Raw genomic sequence first — 14,666 nt, forward strand, 5'->3', positions numbered from 1 at the left:
GGCCTTTAACTCCTCTCTACACTGTATCAATAATGTCATCACTGAATATGGCTGTTTATCAGGGTATAAAGTCAATTGGGACAAATGTGAAATATTACCACTTAACACTGCAAGAAATCACAAGTTCAGAACTCCAAAATTGGGTTTGGTTTTGAAATTGTATTGCATTATTATGGTATTGTGTATTGTTTTCTTTTTTTTTTAAAATAAAATAAAAAAAATAAAAATTTAAAAAAATAAAAATCGTTTTTGAATCGAGAATCGTGTTGAATTGAAAAAAAAAAATCAATTTTGAATCGAATCGTGACCCCAAGAATCGATTCTGAATCGAATCGTGGGACACCCAAAGATACAACAATTGAGCCGTTTGGCCACAATACCCAGCAAGATGTTTGGAGGAGAAAAGGCAGCATGGTGGTGGTAGTATTATGCCTGTTTTGCTGCCAATGGAACTGGTGCTTTACAGAGAGTAAATGGGACAATAAAAAAGGAGGATTACCTCCAAATTCTTCAGGACAACCTAAAATCATCAGCCCGGAGGTTGGGTCTTGGGCACAGTTGGGTCTTCCAACAGGACAATGACCCCAAACACACGTCAAAAGTGGAAAAGGAATGGCTAAATCAGGCTAGAATTAAGGTTTTAGAATGGCCTTCCCAAAGTCCTGACTTAAACGTGTGGACAATGCTGAAGAAACAAGTCCATGTCAGAAAACCAACAAATTTAGCTGTACTGCACCAATTTTGTCAAGAGGAGTGGTAAAAAATTCAACCAGAAGCTTGTGGATGGCTACCAAAAGGGCCTTATTGCAGTGAAACTTGCCAAGGGACATGTAACCAAATATTAACATTGCTGTATGTATACTTTTGACCCTGCAGATTTGATCACATTTTCAGTAGACCCATAATAAATTCATAAAAGAACCAAACTTCATGAATGTTTTTTGTTACCAACAAGTATGTGCTCCAATCACTCTATCACAAAAAAATAAGAGTTGTACAAATTATCGGAAACTCAAGACAGCCATACATTATGTCCTTTACATATGTATGTAAAGTTTTGACCATGAGTGTGTGTGTGTGTGTGTGTGTGTATATAAATGTGTGTGTGTGTGACTACCTCTTGAAGCTCATCGAGAGAATGCCAAGATTGTGCAAAAAAGTAATCAGAGCAAAGGGTGGCTATTTTAAAGAAACTAGAATATAATAAATGTTTTCAGTTATTTCACCATTTCATTCATAGTTTTGATGCCTTCAGTGACAACTACAATGTAAATAGTCATGAAAATCAAGAAAACCCATTAAATGAGGTGTGTCCAAACTTTTGGCCTGTACTGTATATGTATATATGTATGTATATATATATATATATATATATATATATATATATATATATATATATATATATATATATATATATATATATATATATATATATATATATATATATATATATATATATATATATATATATATATATATATATATATATATATATATATATATATATATATATATATATATATATATATATATATATATATATATATATATATATATATATATATATATATATATATATATATATATATATATATATATATATATATATATATATATATATATATATATATATATATGATATACGATGCCCAAAAGACGTGTAAGTGTTATTTTAACCTTTGTAAGCTCACCTGTGTGGGTCTGGACTGCGGGTCTGATCGCACAAGAAAGACCTCCATAGTTCGATCTTTCTTCATTGGCAGAGGCAGAGTGAGGTAGCAGAAGGGGTCAAAGGTCACTGACACTTTGGAGCAATCTGGACAAACCAATGTGGATTTAAAGAGGCCGTGAAAGATGTCAACAATAACTGAGTCGTTGCGTAAGCGATGGTTTTTCCAGGCTTCCTTGGCAACAATCTAGAAGGGGAAAAACAAGTTATTAGTGTGATTGATTGATTGATTGAAACTTTTATTAGTAGATTGCACAGTGAAGTACATATTCCGTACAATTGACCACTAAATAGTAACACCCGAATAAGTTTTTCAACTTTCAACTTGATTCATGATACAGATATATACTATTTTCATAATACAGTCATCACACAAGATAATCATCAGAGTATATACAATTAATTATTTACATTATTTACAGTCCTGGGTGTGGGATATGGAGGGAGGGGGGTGGGGGGTTTAGGATTGGTTGGTATCAACACTTCAGTCATCAACAATTGCATCATCAGAGAAATGGACATTGGAACAGTGTAGGACTGATTTGGTAGGATATGTATAGCAGGTAGTGGACACAGAGAGAGAGATCAGAAAGTATAAGAAAAAGTGTCTACACTTGATTATTTACAATCCGAAGAGGTATGATGTGGAAGGGAGGGTGTTAGTTTAGGGTTGAAGTTGCCTGCAGGTGTTCTTTTAGTGCGGTTTTGAAGGAGGATAGAGATGCCCTTTCTTTCTACACCTGTTGGGAGCGCATTCCACATTGATGTGGCATAGAAAGAGAATGAGTTAAGACCTTTGTTAGATCGGAATCTGGGTTTAACGTGGTTAGTGGAGCTCCCTCTGGTGTTGTGGTAATGGCGGTCATTTACGTTAAGGAAGTAGTTTGACATGTAGTTCGGTATCAGGGAGGTGTAGCGGATTTTATAGACTAGGCTCAGTGCAAGTTGTTTTACTCTGTCCTCCACCCTGAGCCAGCCCACTTTGGAGAAGTGGGTAGGAGTGAGGTGTGATCTGGGGTGGAGGTCTAGAAGTAATCTGACTAGCTTGTTCTGGGATGTTTGGAGTCTAGATTTGAGGGTTTTGGAGGTGCATGCGTAATCGAAAAAGGGTTGAATGAGAGTTCCCGCTAGAATCTTCATGGTGCTTTTGTTGACCAGAGAGGAGATTCTATACAGAAATAGATAGATAGATATTATAATATATAATAGATAAGACTAGTGATGTGTGTTTATCTTGTTATTTTATGTCAAATAATCAGACGGTATGTGATTATATGGTTATATTTAGTTTCATTATCAAAACACACGCCATCTCGTCACTTCTGTACCTCATCAGGGCGGCCCTCTGCATCCCTTTGGGCAAGATAAGGCTTCTTTTTGACGCGGTTTAGATCTTCGTGGAGCCCATCCAGCAAAAAGGCCAGCAGCTCTTGGGAGTCCTGCTGCTGATACCCTGAAAACTGGGGAGCAAAACGCCCGACCTGGGTCTGTAAACACAAAGGTAGAAGTTTAGACACTGTGTGTGGAAGGAGTGGATCATTTTAAAGGTTGACTTTGTGCTTACTTTGAAGGTGCGTGGAGCCACAGAGCTGCTACGGCTGAGCCACATCTGCTTCACGAGGTCAGCATAGGCCTCTGCAATCTCGCCCCTCATTCCTAGCGGATTCCCTCGGTTGATTTCCGCCTCGTACTGGTCGTTGAGGAAATAATCTGTGAGCGGTGATGCGTTGCTCAGGCACTGCGGAGCAAATTAAATACAATTTAACAGGAAATACATATTTATCTTCTTTTTTTAACAGTTCGAAGTCTTGCCTGGAGAGCGGAGTTCATGAAGCACGTGTTGCCCAGATTACTGAGACCACACAGGCCAGGCTGGGACTGCGACTCTCTGTAATTGTAGGACGAACTGTATGAATTATAGCCCCCAAATCTGTGGGAAAAGACACTACGTTACTGCTCTATCAGGCAACGTTAATGTAAAAACAACACTCTCTTACATAAAGTGCATATTTCAACTGGCAAAGACATGTTGGTAGGTTGCACAATTCTGAAAAAAATGTGAATCGCAGTTTTATTAACGATTCTTTAGAACATTTTTTTTTCCTACATGCGCGCACATTAGAGATGCGCGGATAGGCAATTATTTCATCCGCAACCGCATCACAAAAGTCGTCATCCACCCGCCATTCACCCGAACTAACATTTTATCAAAACCACAACCGCCCGCCACCCGCCCGTTGTTATATATCTAATATAGACGATGCAAGGCATTCCTGTTAAAGAAAGGAGACTGATCCAATGCAGCAGAGACATTCAATGCGTGCCACGCATTAATATCTCTTGGCCACGCATTAGAGGCTAAGAGATATTAATGCGTGATAATATTATAATATTATTGTCATTTCCATTAAGAAAGTGTTGACTATTTTTTTTTTTTTTCCCAGGTCTTTAGTATTCCCTTTTTTATTTTGTCGCGTACCACGTTTGCAGCCGGCGTTGCAATCTTTTTATTTTTTTCTTCTTCTTCTGTTGTGTTGTGGTGTGCTGTGTCACGCCAAATTTATTCCCCCTACAAAAACCTTCCCTTTGAACAAATGAGGATTCACAAACCTTGTCGTTTTGAAGCTAAATATTTGGAGGATGAACAACTGTTTCTAGAAGCCAGCAGGAAGAAACAGTGAGACATTGGAGCAGATGAAAGCAGAGAGAGTGAGGTGAATGTGACTCGAAGCTGCAAATTGTGGAATTTGAAGCCATGCTATTTCAACATAAATGGAGTGCTTACCCAAATAAACGAGCTGTACCTAACAGACAACTGTCCAACGAGTGAGTCACATTTCATATTGATCATGATACACGCAGCTTGTCATGCATGTATCATGATAGACAGCATACGCTGTCTGGCTAGCTGTGTACAAACAAAACATGAAATATGGGCTAATACTTTACAGATACTGTAATATGATTGTTCATGTTTTTCAGTGAGTACAGATTGTTGTCCTATCGCAGTGTGTTGTGGATTACAAACTCAAACACGTTTCGTGTTGACGTAGAAGCCAGTTTATCTTTGCCATAGTTAGCTTTTACGGCTAATACTGAAACACGTCGATGTGTTACTACGCTAGGAAAATAAGTTCCTCAGTATTCGCTCTTACAATAACAATGTCGCTACAACTTGAATATTATACAGGTTACGGAACAAAAAATGAAGTATCGTTGGCGGCTTTTGAATGCATTTTTAAAGTGATTTAGAGGTAGAATTGATTGCTCTCATTAGCTGCATTACTAGCAGATAAGAATGAGCCGATTTTTATAAGTTAGAATGCAAAAAAACAACTTTTGTCTTCTTGTTTAAAGATTGTGAACGATAGCCAAAATTCCCCCAAAAAGCTCAGTTCCCCTTTAAGAAAGGTTTGTGATGCAGCTCTTTAAATCGTCATTTCGTGTAAATGAAGATTTAGTTGTGCAGCCCTAATGTTTGGGATGGTTTGGTTTGGTAGTGTTTCAAATACTGACTCTTGTCTGCTACCAGAGGAGGCACTGTTGTTAAGCGTGTAACTAGGACTACAGCTGCTGTTTCCATTGATGACTGCCGAGGAGATACTGGCTGATGTGTTGGAGGACAATTTTGGGGAGGTGGAGAAAGTCCTGGATGGGGTTGTACTGGACCTGGTTAATAAAAGTAGAAGTATTTATCATATACACAACCAAAAGGAGCAAACTTTTAAAAATAGTATTTGTTTACTTGGAATGGGAGGCTTGCCTGGGCCACGTCCCGTCGTCATTCTTACGCTCGATTACAAGCACCTGAAGAGAAAAGAGGCTAAATGAATATCAAGACGGTCTGTCACAGGGTAAAAATGTTTACAGCTATGGCAAATTATATTTTACACGGATATATATTCATACGCCTTTTATTTTCCTACACTTGAAACGCGAGAGATAATCTAGGATGGGCATATTTCACATTTTGACAGATACAATACCAATTACTGCTAATTTGTTTAGGGGTAAAATCCATTTTTTGTATTTAACACTGATATTGACAACTGTGCTGTCCAATTATTATATCTTGTTTTCTTACACTTCTGAACTAAATTTGCAGGTATGCGTGTGTTGTCGCAGTCTTGCCATTAGGCCCAATGTGCCACTCTTGTCTGTTGTCGAACCCTACAAAGTGTTTATACTCTACAAACAACAGCTGTTTGATTGGGATGTGCATGTTGGTGGTAGTTTTCCTTACCAACTTTGGAGGCGTTAAAATCGCCATGTAATATGGCTAATGCTAATCAGTAGTATGTATTTGGCATAGGGGTGTAACGATTTGTTTTAACAGCGATTCGATTCAATTTAGAATTTCAGGTTGCCGATACGATACAGGGACAATATTATTTTTTTTACAATGATACGCTCTGAAACGATTCAGTGAGTTCAAATCGATTCAGTAACTTTTTAGCAAAAAAATTCATAAAAATTAACCAGTGTGACTGTGAAATAAATACTGGACACTGCAGGAGAAGTTTCCTTTATTCCTGTTATTTCTTGTAAGAGAACTCTGTATGAATAAATTATGGATAGAAAAGAAGCAAGTAAACAACAACTAATGGCCAATGCTTTCACATCGTATTTGAATAAAGTGCAACCTGCACTTGAGGTTGAATTCACTTCAAACGAAGAAAAACGGAAAATATTTTTTTTATATTTTTACAGTGATAAAAAAGACGGATTTCCGACTATAGACGGAAAAATCACATGCCTGCAAAGATGGACATGGTCAGAATTTGGGTGAATTTAACTTGGCTTACTTCTATTACAAATAAAGACATTAACATTAATGGGTATAATGTTTACCACACAGATAGGCCAAAAAGGTAGTGGTGTAGCTATTTATGTGAAATCCAGATGTAATGCTTTAATTGTTCTTTCCCAGTCAATCAGTAAACAAAAGGAATTTTTGGTTCTGGATGTAGAAATTGTAAAATCACTACATACAACTGTGGTTGGGTGTTACAGGGCTCCATCTGCTTCAAAGAAGGCGCTAGAGTCATTAAAACAGCTTTTGGATAAGTTAAATTATGTCAGGAGATTTTAACTGGGACTGGTAAAATGCAGCTTCTGATGAATTTAAAAGGGTTTGTGATTCTGTTAATCTCACCCAAATTCCAGATAAATCTACCTTGATTAATTTGATTTTGACTCATGTGCCTCATAAGTTCTCTTCCTTGGGTGTATTCTGTAATGATTTGAGTGATCGTTGTGTTATTGCTGCATGTACAAATACTTTAATTTTGAAGTGCAAACCTCGTATTATTTGTAGAAAGAATGTTAAAAATGTAAATGAACAAGTTTTTCATCATGATTTGTCTATTGTGGACTGGGAACATATAAATCTAATACCAAAAATGTAGAGCTAGCTTGGACGTTTTTCAAATACATTTTCATGCAAATTATTAACAAACATACTCCTTTGAAGAAATACAGAGTAAAGGGATGAGAAAATCCCTGGTTTTCTCCAGAACTGGCAGACATCATTCATGAGCGTATATAAGGCAAGGGAAAAGGCAAGACAAAGTAACTCTGCCACTGATTGGTCATATTTTAGACAGCTTCGAAATCAATGCACTTCCCTTATCAAAAAGGCCAAATCAGAATATTTTTTGGTCTGTCACCACTGAGAACCTCAACAACCCACATAAATGTTGGAAAGTGATCAACTTTTCCCACATTTGTACTTAAAGAATCAGTGCCAGTTTATGCTCGAACTGAAGTCTTGAATTGTTGTAACCAGCATTTTTTATCATCTGGTTCTCTATTTGACTCAAAAGGGATAACTATAGGGATACCTTGTACAGAATGTCCCATGTTTTTTGGAGATTCTTTTAATTTTGCTAATTTTACTTGTCTTGAAGTGCATACAGCCCTACTAAAAACATTAGACCACAGAAAGAAGGTGGTAAATGGCATCATTGTAGCGCTTGATAAAAAAACAGTACTGTGCCTCACTTTTTATTGATCTCTCCAAAGCTTTTGACCCTGTATACCACGCTATTTTAAAACACAGGCTGTTTCTCATTGGACTGCCTGAACATACGGTCGCTTGGTTTTCAAATTATTTAGAAAACCGGACCCAATGTATTAAATACGAGGGCCTTTGCTCAGAATTTGTCACGGTTCATAAAGGAGTGCCTCAGGGATCTGTTTTGGGGCCCCTCTTATTTATCTTGTACATCAATGATCTCGAACAACATTTCTCTGATGTTAATATGTATTTTTATGCTGACGATACAATTATTTATTGTCTGTATCATCTCTTAAACAGGCTGTTAATTCCCTGCAGAAAGCTTTTGTTGCCGACAGTGCAGAATTCACGCAAGTACGTAATACCTTGGTGTTTTAATTGATGACTCACTCACTTTTAAACCTTTTATTGATAAACTGGGGAAGAAACTACAATTTAAATAGGGTTTTTGGCAAAGTTGGTAGAGTGGCTGTGCCAGCAATCGGAGTGTTGCTGGTTACTGGGGTTCAATTCCCACCTTCTACCTTCCTAGTCACGTCCGTTGTCTCCTTGGGCAAGACACTTCACCCTTTGCCTCTGATGGCTGCTGGTTAGCGCCTTGCATGGCAGCTCCCGCCATCAGTGTGTGAATGTGTGTGTGAATGGGTAAATGTGGAAATACTGTCAAAGTGCTTTGAGTACCTTGAAGGTAGAAAAGCGCTATACAAGTATAACCCATTTATCATTTATTTTCTTCCGTAATAAGAGATGTTTTCTTTTGGTGTAAAAAAGCGCCATGTCTGCCACATTTATCTGTGCTAGATTATGGTGATCTTTTTAATATGAATGCTACTCGTTCCTGTCTTCAGATGGTCGACTCTGTATACCATGCTTCTTTGAGGTTGTTGCGGTCTGTTCCTTTTGCTTGCACTGAGCTGGGGGAAAAAAGCTTTTGTCTATGCAGCTCCTTGTGCTTGGAACATGCTACAGAGACCGTAAGTTGACTGAATTTTTATCCTTAAATGCTTTTAAATCCAAACAGAGAATTTGAAGTAGCCTCAGTTGTCTGTAACTGTTTTACTTGATGTCCATCCTGTCATTTTAATGTGTAATGTGAATGTAATTTTATGTGTAACTTTGCTGCCTCTTGGCCAGGACTCCCTTGAAAAATTATTATTATTATTTTTTTTTTAAAAGAGGTTTTTTTTCCAGGTTAAAAAAAGGTTATAAAAAAAAAAAAATAAATAAAGTTTACGCTTTCTTCTTTGCCTTGTAATATTCCTGCTTTTTTATCTTGCGCCTCAATCGTCGGGCGTCCGAATGAAGCCGCGGTATCGTACGTTTCCTTCATTACCTTTTAAAATAAAACTTTGTTTCTTTTTTTATCCCATCGATGCACTTCAAGAGGTTATGTTCTTTAAATTTGTGAAGCAAATAAACAGTTTACGCTTTACTCCACATGTTGCCTTTGTTTTTAGTAAACGGGATCTGCTTCCCGCGCGTTGAGACTGGGGCAAGCGTGATACGAAGGGTCCCCTACGGCGGCATACCAGTAATCAGTTGAAAGAGTTCCTCTCTCGAGATCTCGAGACATCTGGTTTTCAATCGCAGGTGTGTTAGTCCGACTTTTCAAAAACCGAACACTATCAGATTAAGGTGTTTCCTTGGGTTGTAGAATGCTTATTTAGAGCTAGGGCTGGGCGATATGTCCTTTTTTTAATATCTCGATATTTTTAAGCCATGTCACGATACACGATATATATCTCGATATTTTGCCTTAGCCTTGAATTAACACCTGATGCATATAATCACAGCAGTATGATGATTATATGTGTCTACATTAAAACATTCTTGTTCATACTGCATTAATATATGCTAATTTTAAACTTTCATGCAGAGAGGGAAACGATAATTAAGTAAATTTACCAAAACTGTATTTATTAAACAGTTATTAAGCAGTGGCACAAACATTCATGTCATTTCAAAACAGAAAGTGCAAGATTGTCAGACATTTTAAAACAAGCTATTAGTGCACTTTTGTGCATGATGTCACTAAGATGACATATCAAAACAACACTAAATTAAAGTGCACTTTTTGTACAGAATGCAGCTACAATAGTTTAAAACAAATAAAGTGCACTTTTGTGCATGATGTCACACAAGATATTTCAATAACTGTCAAATAAAAATGAGCTGCATAATATGAAATCAAATGGTTTATGTGTTTCGCTATGTGGTAGGTTCCTGCGGACGTTATCTCCTTCTGTTGTTGACTAATTTTTTCATATGGTGTTGATCTGGAAATGTTTGCTTCGGCATTTTGTGGGTGTGGCACCGAACGGAGATGTTGACATGCGGAGTTTCAGGCACTCTTCATTCTCTAGCGGGTGACTTTTCAAATGATGCTACAAATTAGCAGTGCTGCTACTTTTTGTAGCCACGCTTTTGCCGCATAATTGTTCGACATCTTCCCGCTTGAAGCCAAACCACCGCCAGACGATGGACCCCGTGCTGTTTTTCTTAGGAATTAATTCTTCCTTCATTTGTTACCAGATTCACACTTTCTTTCTCTCGTATTACCACTCGCAACACTCCGCTAGCATCACAGCTAATGTTACCCATGCTGCTACCTCTGCTCAGCGAGGGCGTATGACGCAACAGTATGTGACGTATGGAAGAAGGTGCGCTTGTTTTAAGTCTCGATGAGAAGGAGAGACAAGAAAGAGTGAAAAAAGCCTGTAGTGTAATGCCCGCAGTTAAAAGCAACTGCGTGAGAACGTATACTCGAATATCACGATATAGTCATTTTCTATATCGCACAGAGACAAACCCGCGATATATCGAGTATATCGATATATCGCCCAGCCCTATTTAAAGCCTAACTATATTTGACAAATCAGACTAATTTAGTGCATGGACATGTACTGACTATCTTGTATTTTACCTTGCTTAAGTATCTTCGGTGGCTGGCATTAGCCTTGATTGTACAAAGGACATAAACTGAATTCAAGAGGTTGAGATTACCTGCCCCTGGAAAAGGCCAGCGTCCTGGACTGTGCTATCTGGCTTGTTCAGCTGCTCGTAAGTGTTGCTCATGTACTTGTTCCACAGCCTTGTCTCCTTCTCTAATGGAATATTGAACAATGTCCTCATCTCTTTCTCTATAGTATCTGTAGGGGAGAAATTAGCATTCATTAAACATTTTGCTACTATCTACAGGTTATTTGCAATGCCAATTACTTAAGAGCCGGTATAGATTAGGGGTGCGAAGGTACAGGTAACCCACGAACAGTCCATACCTCCGTTTTTTGGGCCACGGTTATTGGTTCTCTTTCAGTATGTTTTTGGGTGTAAAGAAAATAACTTTTTTCTGTCACAAAGTTTTTTCTTTACTCTGCTTGTTAGGAAAAAACTGCATTCTGAAGGAAACACTCAGTTCTGTACTGAATGCATTAATTTTAAGTTAACAGTTACAAAACAACAATTTGTTATTCCTCATTTATTTGCACAAACCAGTGCTTCTCACGAGTGGTTTGGCAAACAGCAATTGCTGACCCAAATTATATCTAACAAAAACACATTAAAGTGCAGTTTGAATTTGAACTAGCGTCAAATAAATATAAATAAAAAAATATTGGAACAAAAAGTGACTGCATAGGTTTTTAGTATATGCTTTATCTAAAGAGTGGAATCTGAGTAAACAAAAAGTGTGACTACAAAATATTTATATATAAAATGTTATATTTTTCTTCTGATTAACTTAGTATGTAAATGTATTCTCTCAGTCTGGACCAATATTTTAAACACATATACATTATGTGCCTGTGAGTCCCCATTGAGGGCAGAATTTCCCCATGCAACACCAGGGAGCTACAGCAGTGAGACCCGTTTCTTACGAAGTGAATTTGAATGAAATCGCTGCTTCTTCAAAATGTTGTCTTTCAACTTCTATGCTACTGATGGTCATAATTCTTTAGACACATTGCTTTTCCGCTAACAATGATGTGACGGGGGTGAGGCACAATGGTGACTCGACATTACATCATGGGGAGGGTTTTCACCACTCTGGACAGGCATTTCACACACTAACACACACGATTGGCAGTCCATTAGGCATATTGTCTCGAACGGTCCGGTATTTTAGCAAGTACCGTTGCATCCCTAGTAAAAATGTCGAATAAAGCTTTGAGGGAAGTCAGTCTGGAAGGGAAGTCTCTTACCAATAGTGTCAGCTTTACTGAAATGGCATGTGACCACATTGTCCATGTTATCATTCTCACACAGGTTGAGCTCTAATAGGTAGACCTCCACTTTGCAGTGTTTAACAAACATGCCGTGTTCAACAACCTGAGAGAAGTACAGGAAGGATCAAAATAAGAGCAAGAGTAAAAGCATAAGTATGAGTAAAAACAAAAGTGAAAGCAACAAAGAAGCCTGAGTAACACCAATAGAATTACCTTTCTGACGATAGGTATTTGCCCCTTCAGGCAGCTGTACCAGCTGACAAGCTTATTCCATGCCTCAGTGGGGACAAGCACATAGTCCAGCTCGTCTATCAGGTGTTCTTTCAACACCTGCGTTTCCTGGTCTTTAACAGGGTGCAAAATGATAAGAGTGACTTATTCAAAATTTGATCTAGCAAAGCAACAACAACTCCGCTTTACCTGAGAACAGCCCCGAGTTATCAATAGGTCCTGGATATAGGCTCCGCTCGCCAATGTTGTACATGTCCCAGCTGTCGAAGCCCACATATTTCTTCCACTGTTTAAACCAGCGGCTGTCCACAAGGTACCTATGGAAAATAACATTGTTAAATTAACTGGTAATATGATGATGGATATAAAGTGTAAATGATGAGGAAATATAAGTGAAGTGAAGTGAATTATATTTATATAGCGCTTTTCTCAAGTGACTCAAAGCGCTTTACATAGTGAAACCCAATATCTAAGTTACATTTAAACCAGTGTGGGTGGCACTGGGAGCAGGTGGGTAAAGTGTCTTGCCCAAGGACACAACGGCAGTGACTAGGATGGCGGAAGCGGGGATCGAACCTGCAACCCTAAAGTTGCTGGCACGGCCGCTCTACCAACCGAGCTATACCGCCCCATAAAGAGTCATAGAACACATATAAACATAGAACTTTATGCAACAGAATAAGTCCCTCGACATTTAAATATATCTACATACCTTGACCTAAATGTTCTTTGCTTAAGAAGCTAAAGCACTGGTTGGTCACCCTTACGATCAAAAGATCCATTTCCCACCTATACTACCGAAGAAAAATAGTCTGGAGCCGCAAAACAGAAATGGTAAAACTATTTTTCTAAAATGCACATTTCTCACACTCGACTTTTTGGAAGAAAAAAAACCCTGAGCTATACTAGAGACTAATTATGTACAACCAATCTGTATTTTTTTACCACTTACGTCCTCAGTCAGGTAATGGGTAACTTGGAGCCTATCCCGGTTGACCTGAACTAGTCTCAAGTCTACCACGATTCACAACAACTATTCGCACCTATGACCTATTTTGAGTCTCCAACTTAGTTAACGTTCATATTTTTGGACTGAAGGAGAAACATGCAAAATCCACAGATTTTAACCCAGTCATTGACCTGTTAACCACTACTCCATTGTGCTACAAACAACAACAATCACTGACAACATTTCAAAGAAGGTCCCAACTTCCAACATTACCTTATTGGCAGATACGCAACATTGCACGGTTTGTGGCTGACTCCTCAATATGGATCATTAAATAGGCTGACACGTTCAATAATTGCTGAAACTATAATTCTTTAACATGACAAAAGATAGGGAGGGGCAGCTTTTAATTATGTCAACACTATACAATAGTACTGTAAGGAATGACTGTGGGTCTTCTTGGCTAATCAACTGACTGATGGATGAACCATGAATCCGCAGAACAGGGCCCGTACCAGGAACCAGTGAGACACGGCATCAACAGACTAGAACAAGTGGTAATTTCTCACTAAAATACAAGCAAGCTCAAGTTTACATCGGTATGAATATGCTAGCTATCTTGTTAGTTAAGCGGTTTTGCTGACGAGTGCTCTTAACAATATTAATGACTTTTACTAGGCGACACCGATTAGGGACATGATTAAGAACGGCTACACAGCAGCAAGAACATATGAAATAGAGTAACACAACTCAGTAACACAGTATTGTTTTGTTACGGTGCATCAACTATAAGCAGTGTTAGCTTCCATGTTAGCATTACCGGTTTGGAGCTTAGCTCGTGGCTAGCAAGCGCTAGCCGGGGGAGTAATGTCGGCCTACGGCTAGAAATCCTCACCATTCGTCGCCCTTTCTCAGAGTGGTTTTCACCAAGGAGCCGATGGTCTGTTTCTGGTTTTCGGTTGACGTGGAGGGAATGTGTGTGGCAACCGGCTCCAAGTCGGAGTCAGCCGCGCCACCCGAGTCGGGTCCGCCTCCCTCCGCCATCATGCAGAGAATGAGCCAGTAGGTAAACGGAAGGAGTAGTTAGCTAGCAGCTCTCTGGGCGAGGGGAGCGTGCTTCCTCTACGGTGGCTGCACAGCAGAGAGCAGCTGATCATACCTCGGCGTGGCTGCGGTGTCGTCAACTCTTTGACACCACAGAGGTAGATTATGCCTATATCGTTTTTGTGTGTGTTTTGTTTACAAACGTCACGCTTTTTACATCAATTAACCTCAAGAGTTAACTCAAGGTAAGGAACGAACCCTATACACTGTTGCTTGCAAAACTTAAGAAAGTGCAATGCTACATTTTTACAATTCCAGCTCAACTGCTTACAATGATTACACCTTTGTGAAGTTGCACCCCCCACCCCTGATGCACATCTTGTCCAAATCTCCCCAAACTTGTCCCAATCGTTTGTGCTGCAATATTTTTTTTCTCTGTGCCTTTACAGTTTTTTAACAGTGGTGTGCCGT

The 14,666-nt window shown here is 38.7% G+C and overlaps 1 protein-coding gene across 3 annotated transcripts in view; it reads right to left on the reverse strand.

Moving 5' to 3' along the window:
- The window catches only part of usp4 (ubiquitin specific peptidase 4 (proto-oncogene)), a 111,672-nt gene extending 97,318 nt beyond the window's left edge, over positions 1-14,354 (reverse strand). Inside the window, exons 1-11 of one of the 3 annotated variants that reach the window (XR_009826842.1) lie at positions 14,047-14,354; positions 12,392-12,519; positions 12,185-12,315; positions 11,948-12,074; positions 10,752-10,897; positions 5,475-5,536; positions 5,246-5,398; positions 3,542-3,659; positions 3,294-3,467; positions 3,058-3,216; positions 1,692-1,916 (exon numbers count right to left, since the gene is read on the reverse strand). Coding sequence is in view for 2 of the 3 variants with exons in the window: in XM_062054258.1 (XP_061910242.1) it covers positions 1,692-1,916; positions 3,058-3,216; positions 3,294-3,467; positions 3,542-3,659; positions 5,246-5,398; positions 5,475-5,536; positions 10,752-10,897; positions 11,948-12,074; positions 12,185-12,315; positions 12,392-12,519; positions 14,047-14,198 (1,575 nt within the window). In the remaining variant the exon portion in view is untranslated. The remainder of the gene's footprint in view (positions 1-1,691; positions 1,917-3,057; positions 3,217-3,293; positions 3,468-3,541; positions 3,660-5,245; positions 5,399-5,474; positions 5,537-10,751; positions 10,898-11,947; positions 12,075-12,184; positions 12,316-12,391; positions 12,520-14,046) is intronic. The other 2 variants (XM_062054265.1, XM_062054258.1) reach the window with 2 other exon arrangements.
- Positions 14,355-14,666: the final 312 nt, after the last annotated feature.

The sequence above is a fragment of the Entelurus aequoreus genome, linkage group LG01 (assembly GCF_033978785.1).
Source record: "Entelurus aequoreus isolate RoL-2023_Sb linkage group LG01, RoL_Eaeq_v1.1, whole genome shotgun sequence".
In the NCBI taxonomy this organism is placed as follows: domain Eukaryota; kingdom Metazoa; phylum Chordata; class Actinopteri; order Syngnathiformes; family Syngnathidae; genus Entelurus; species Entelurus aequoreus.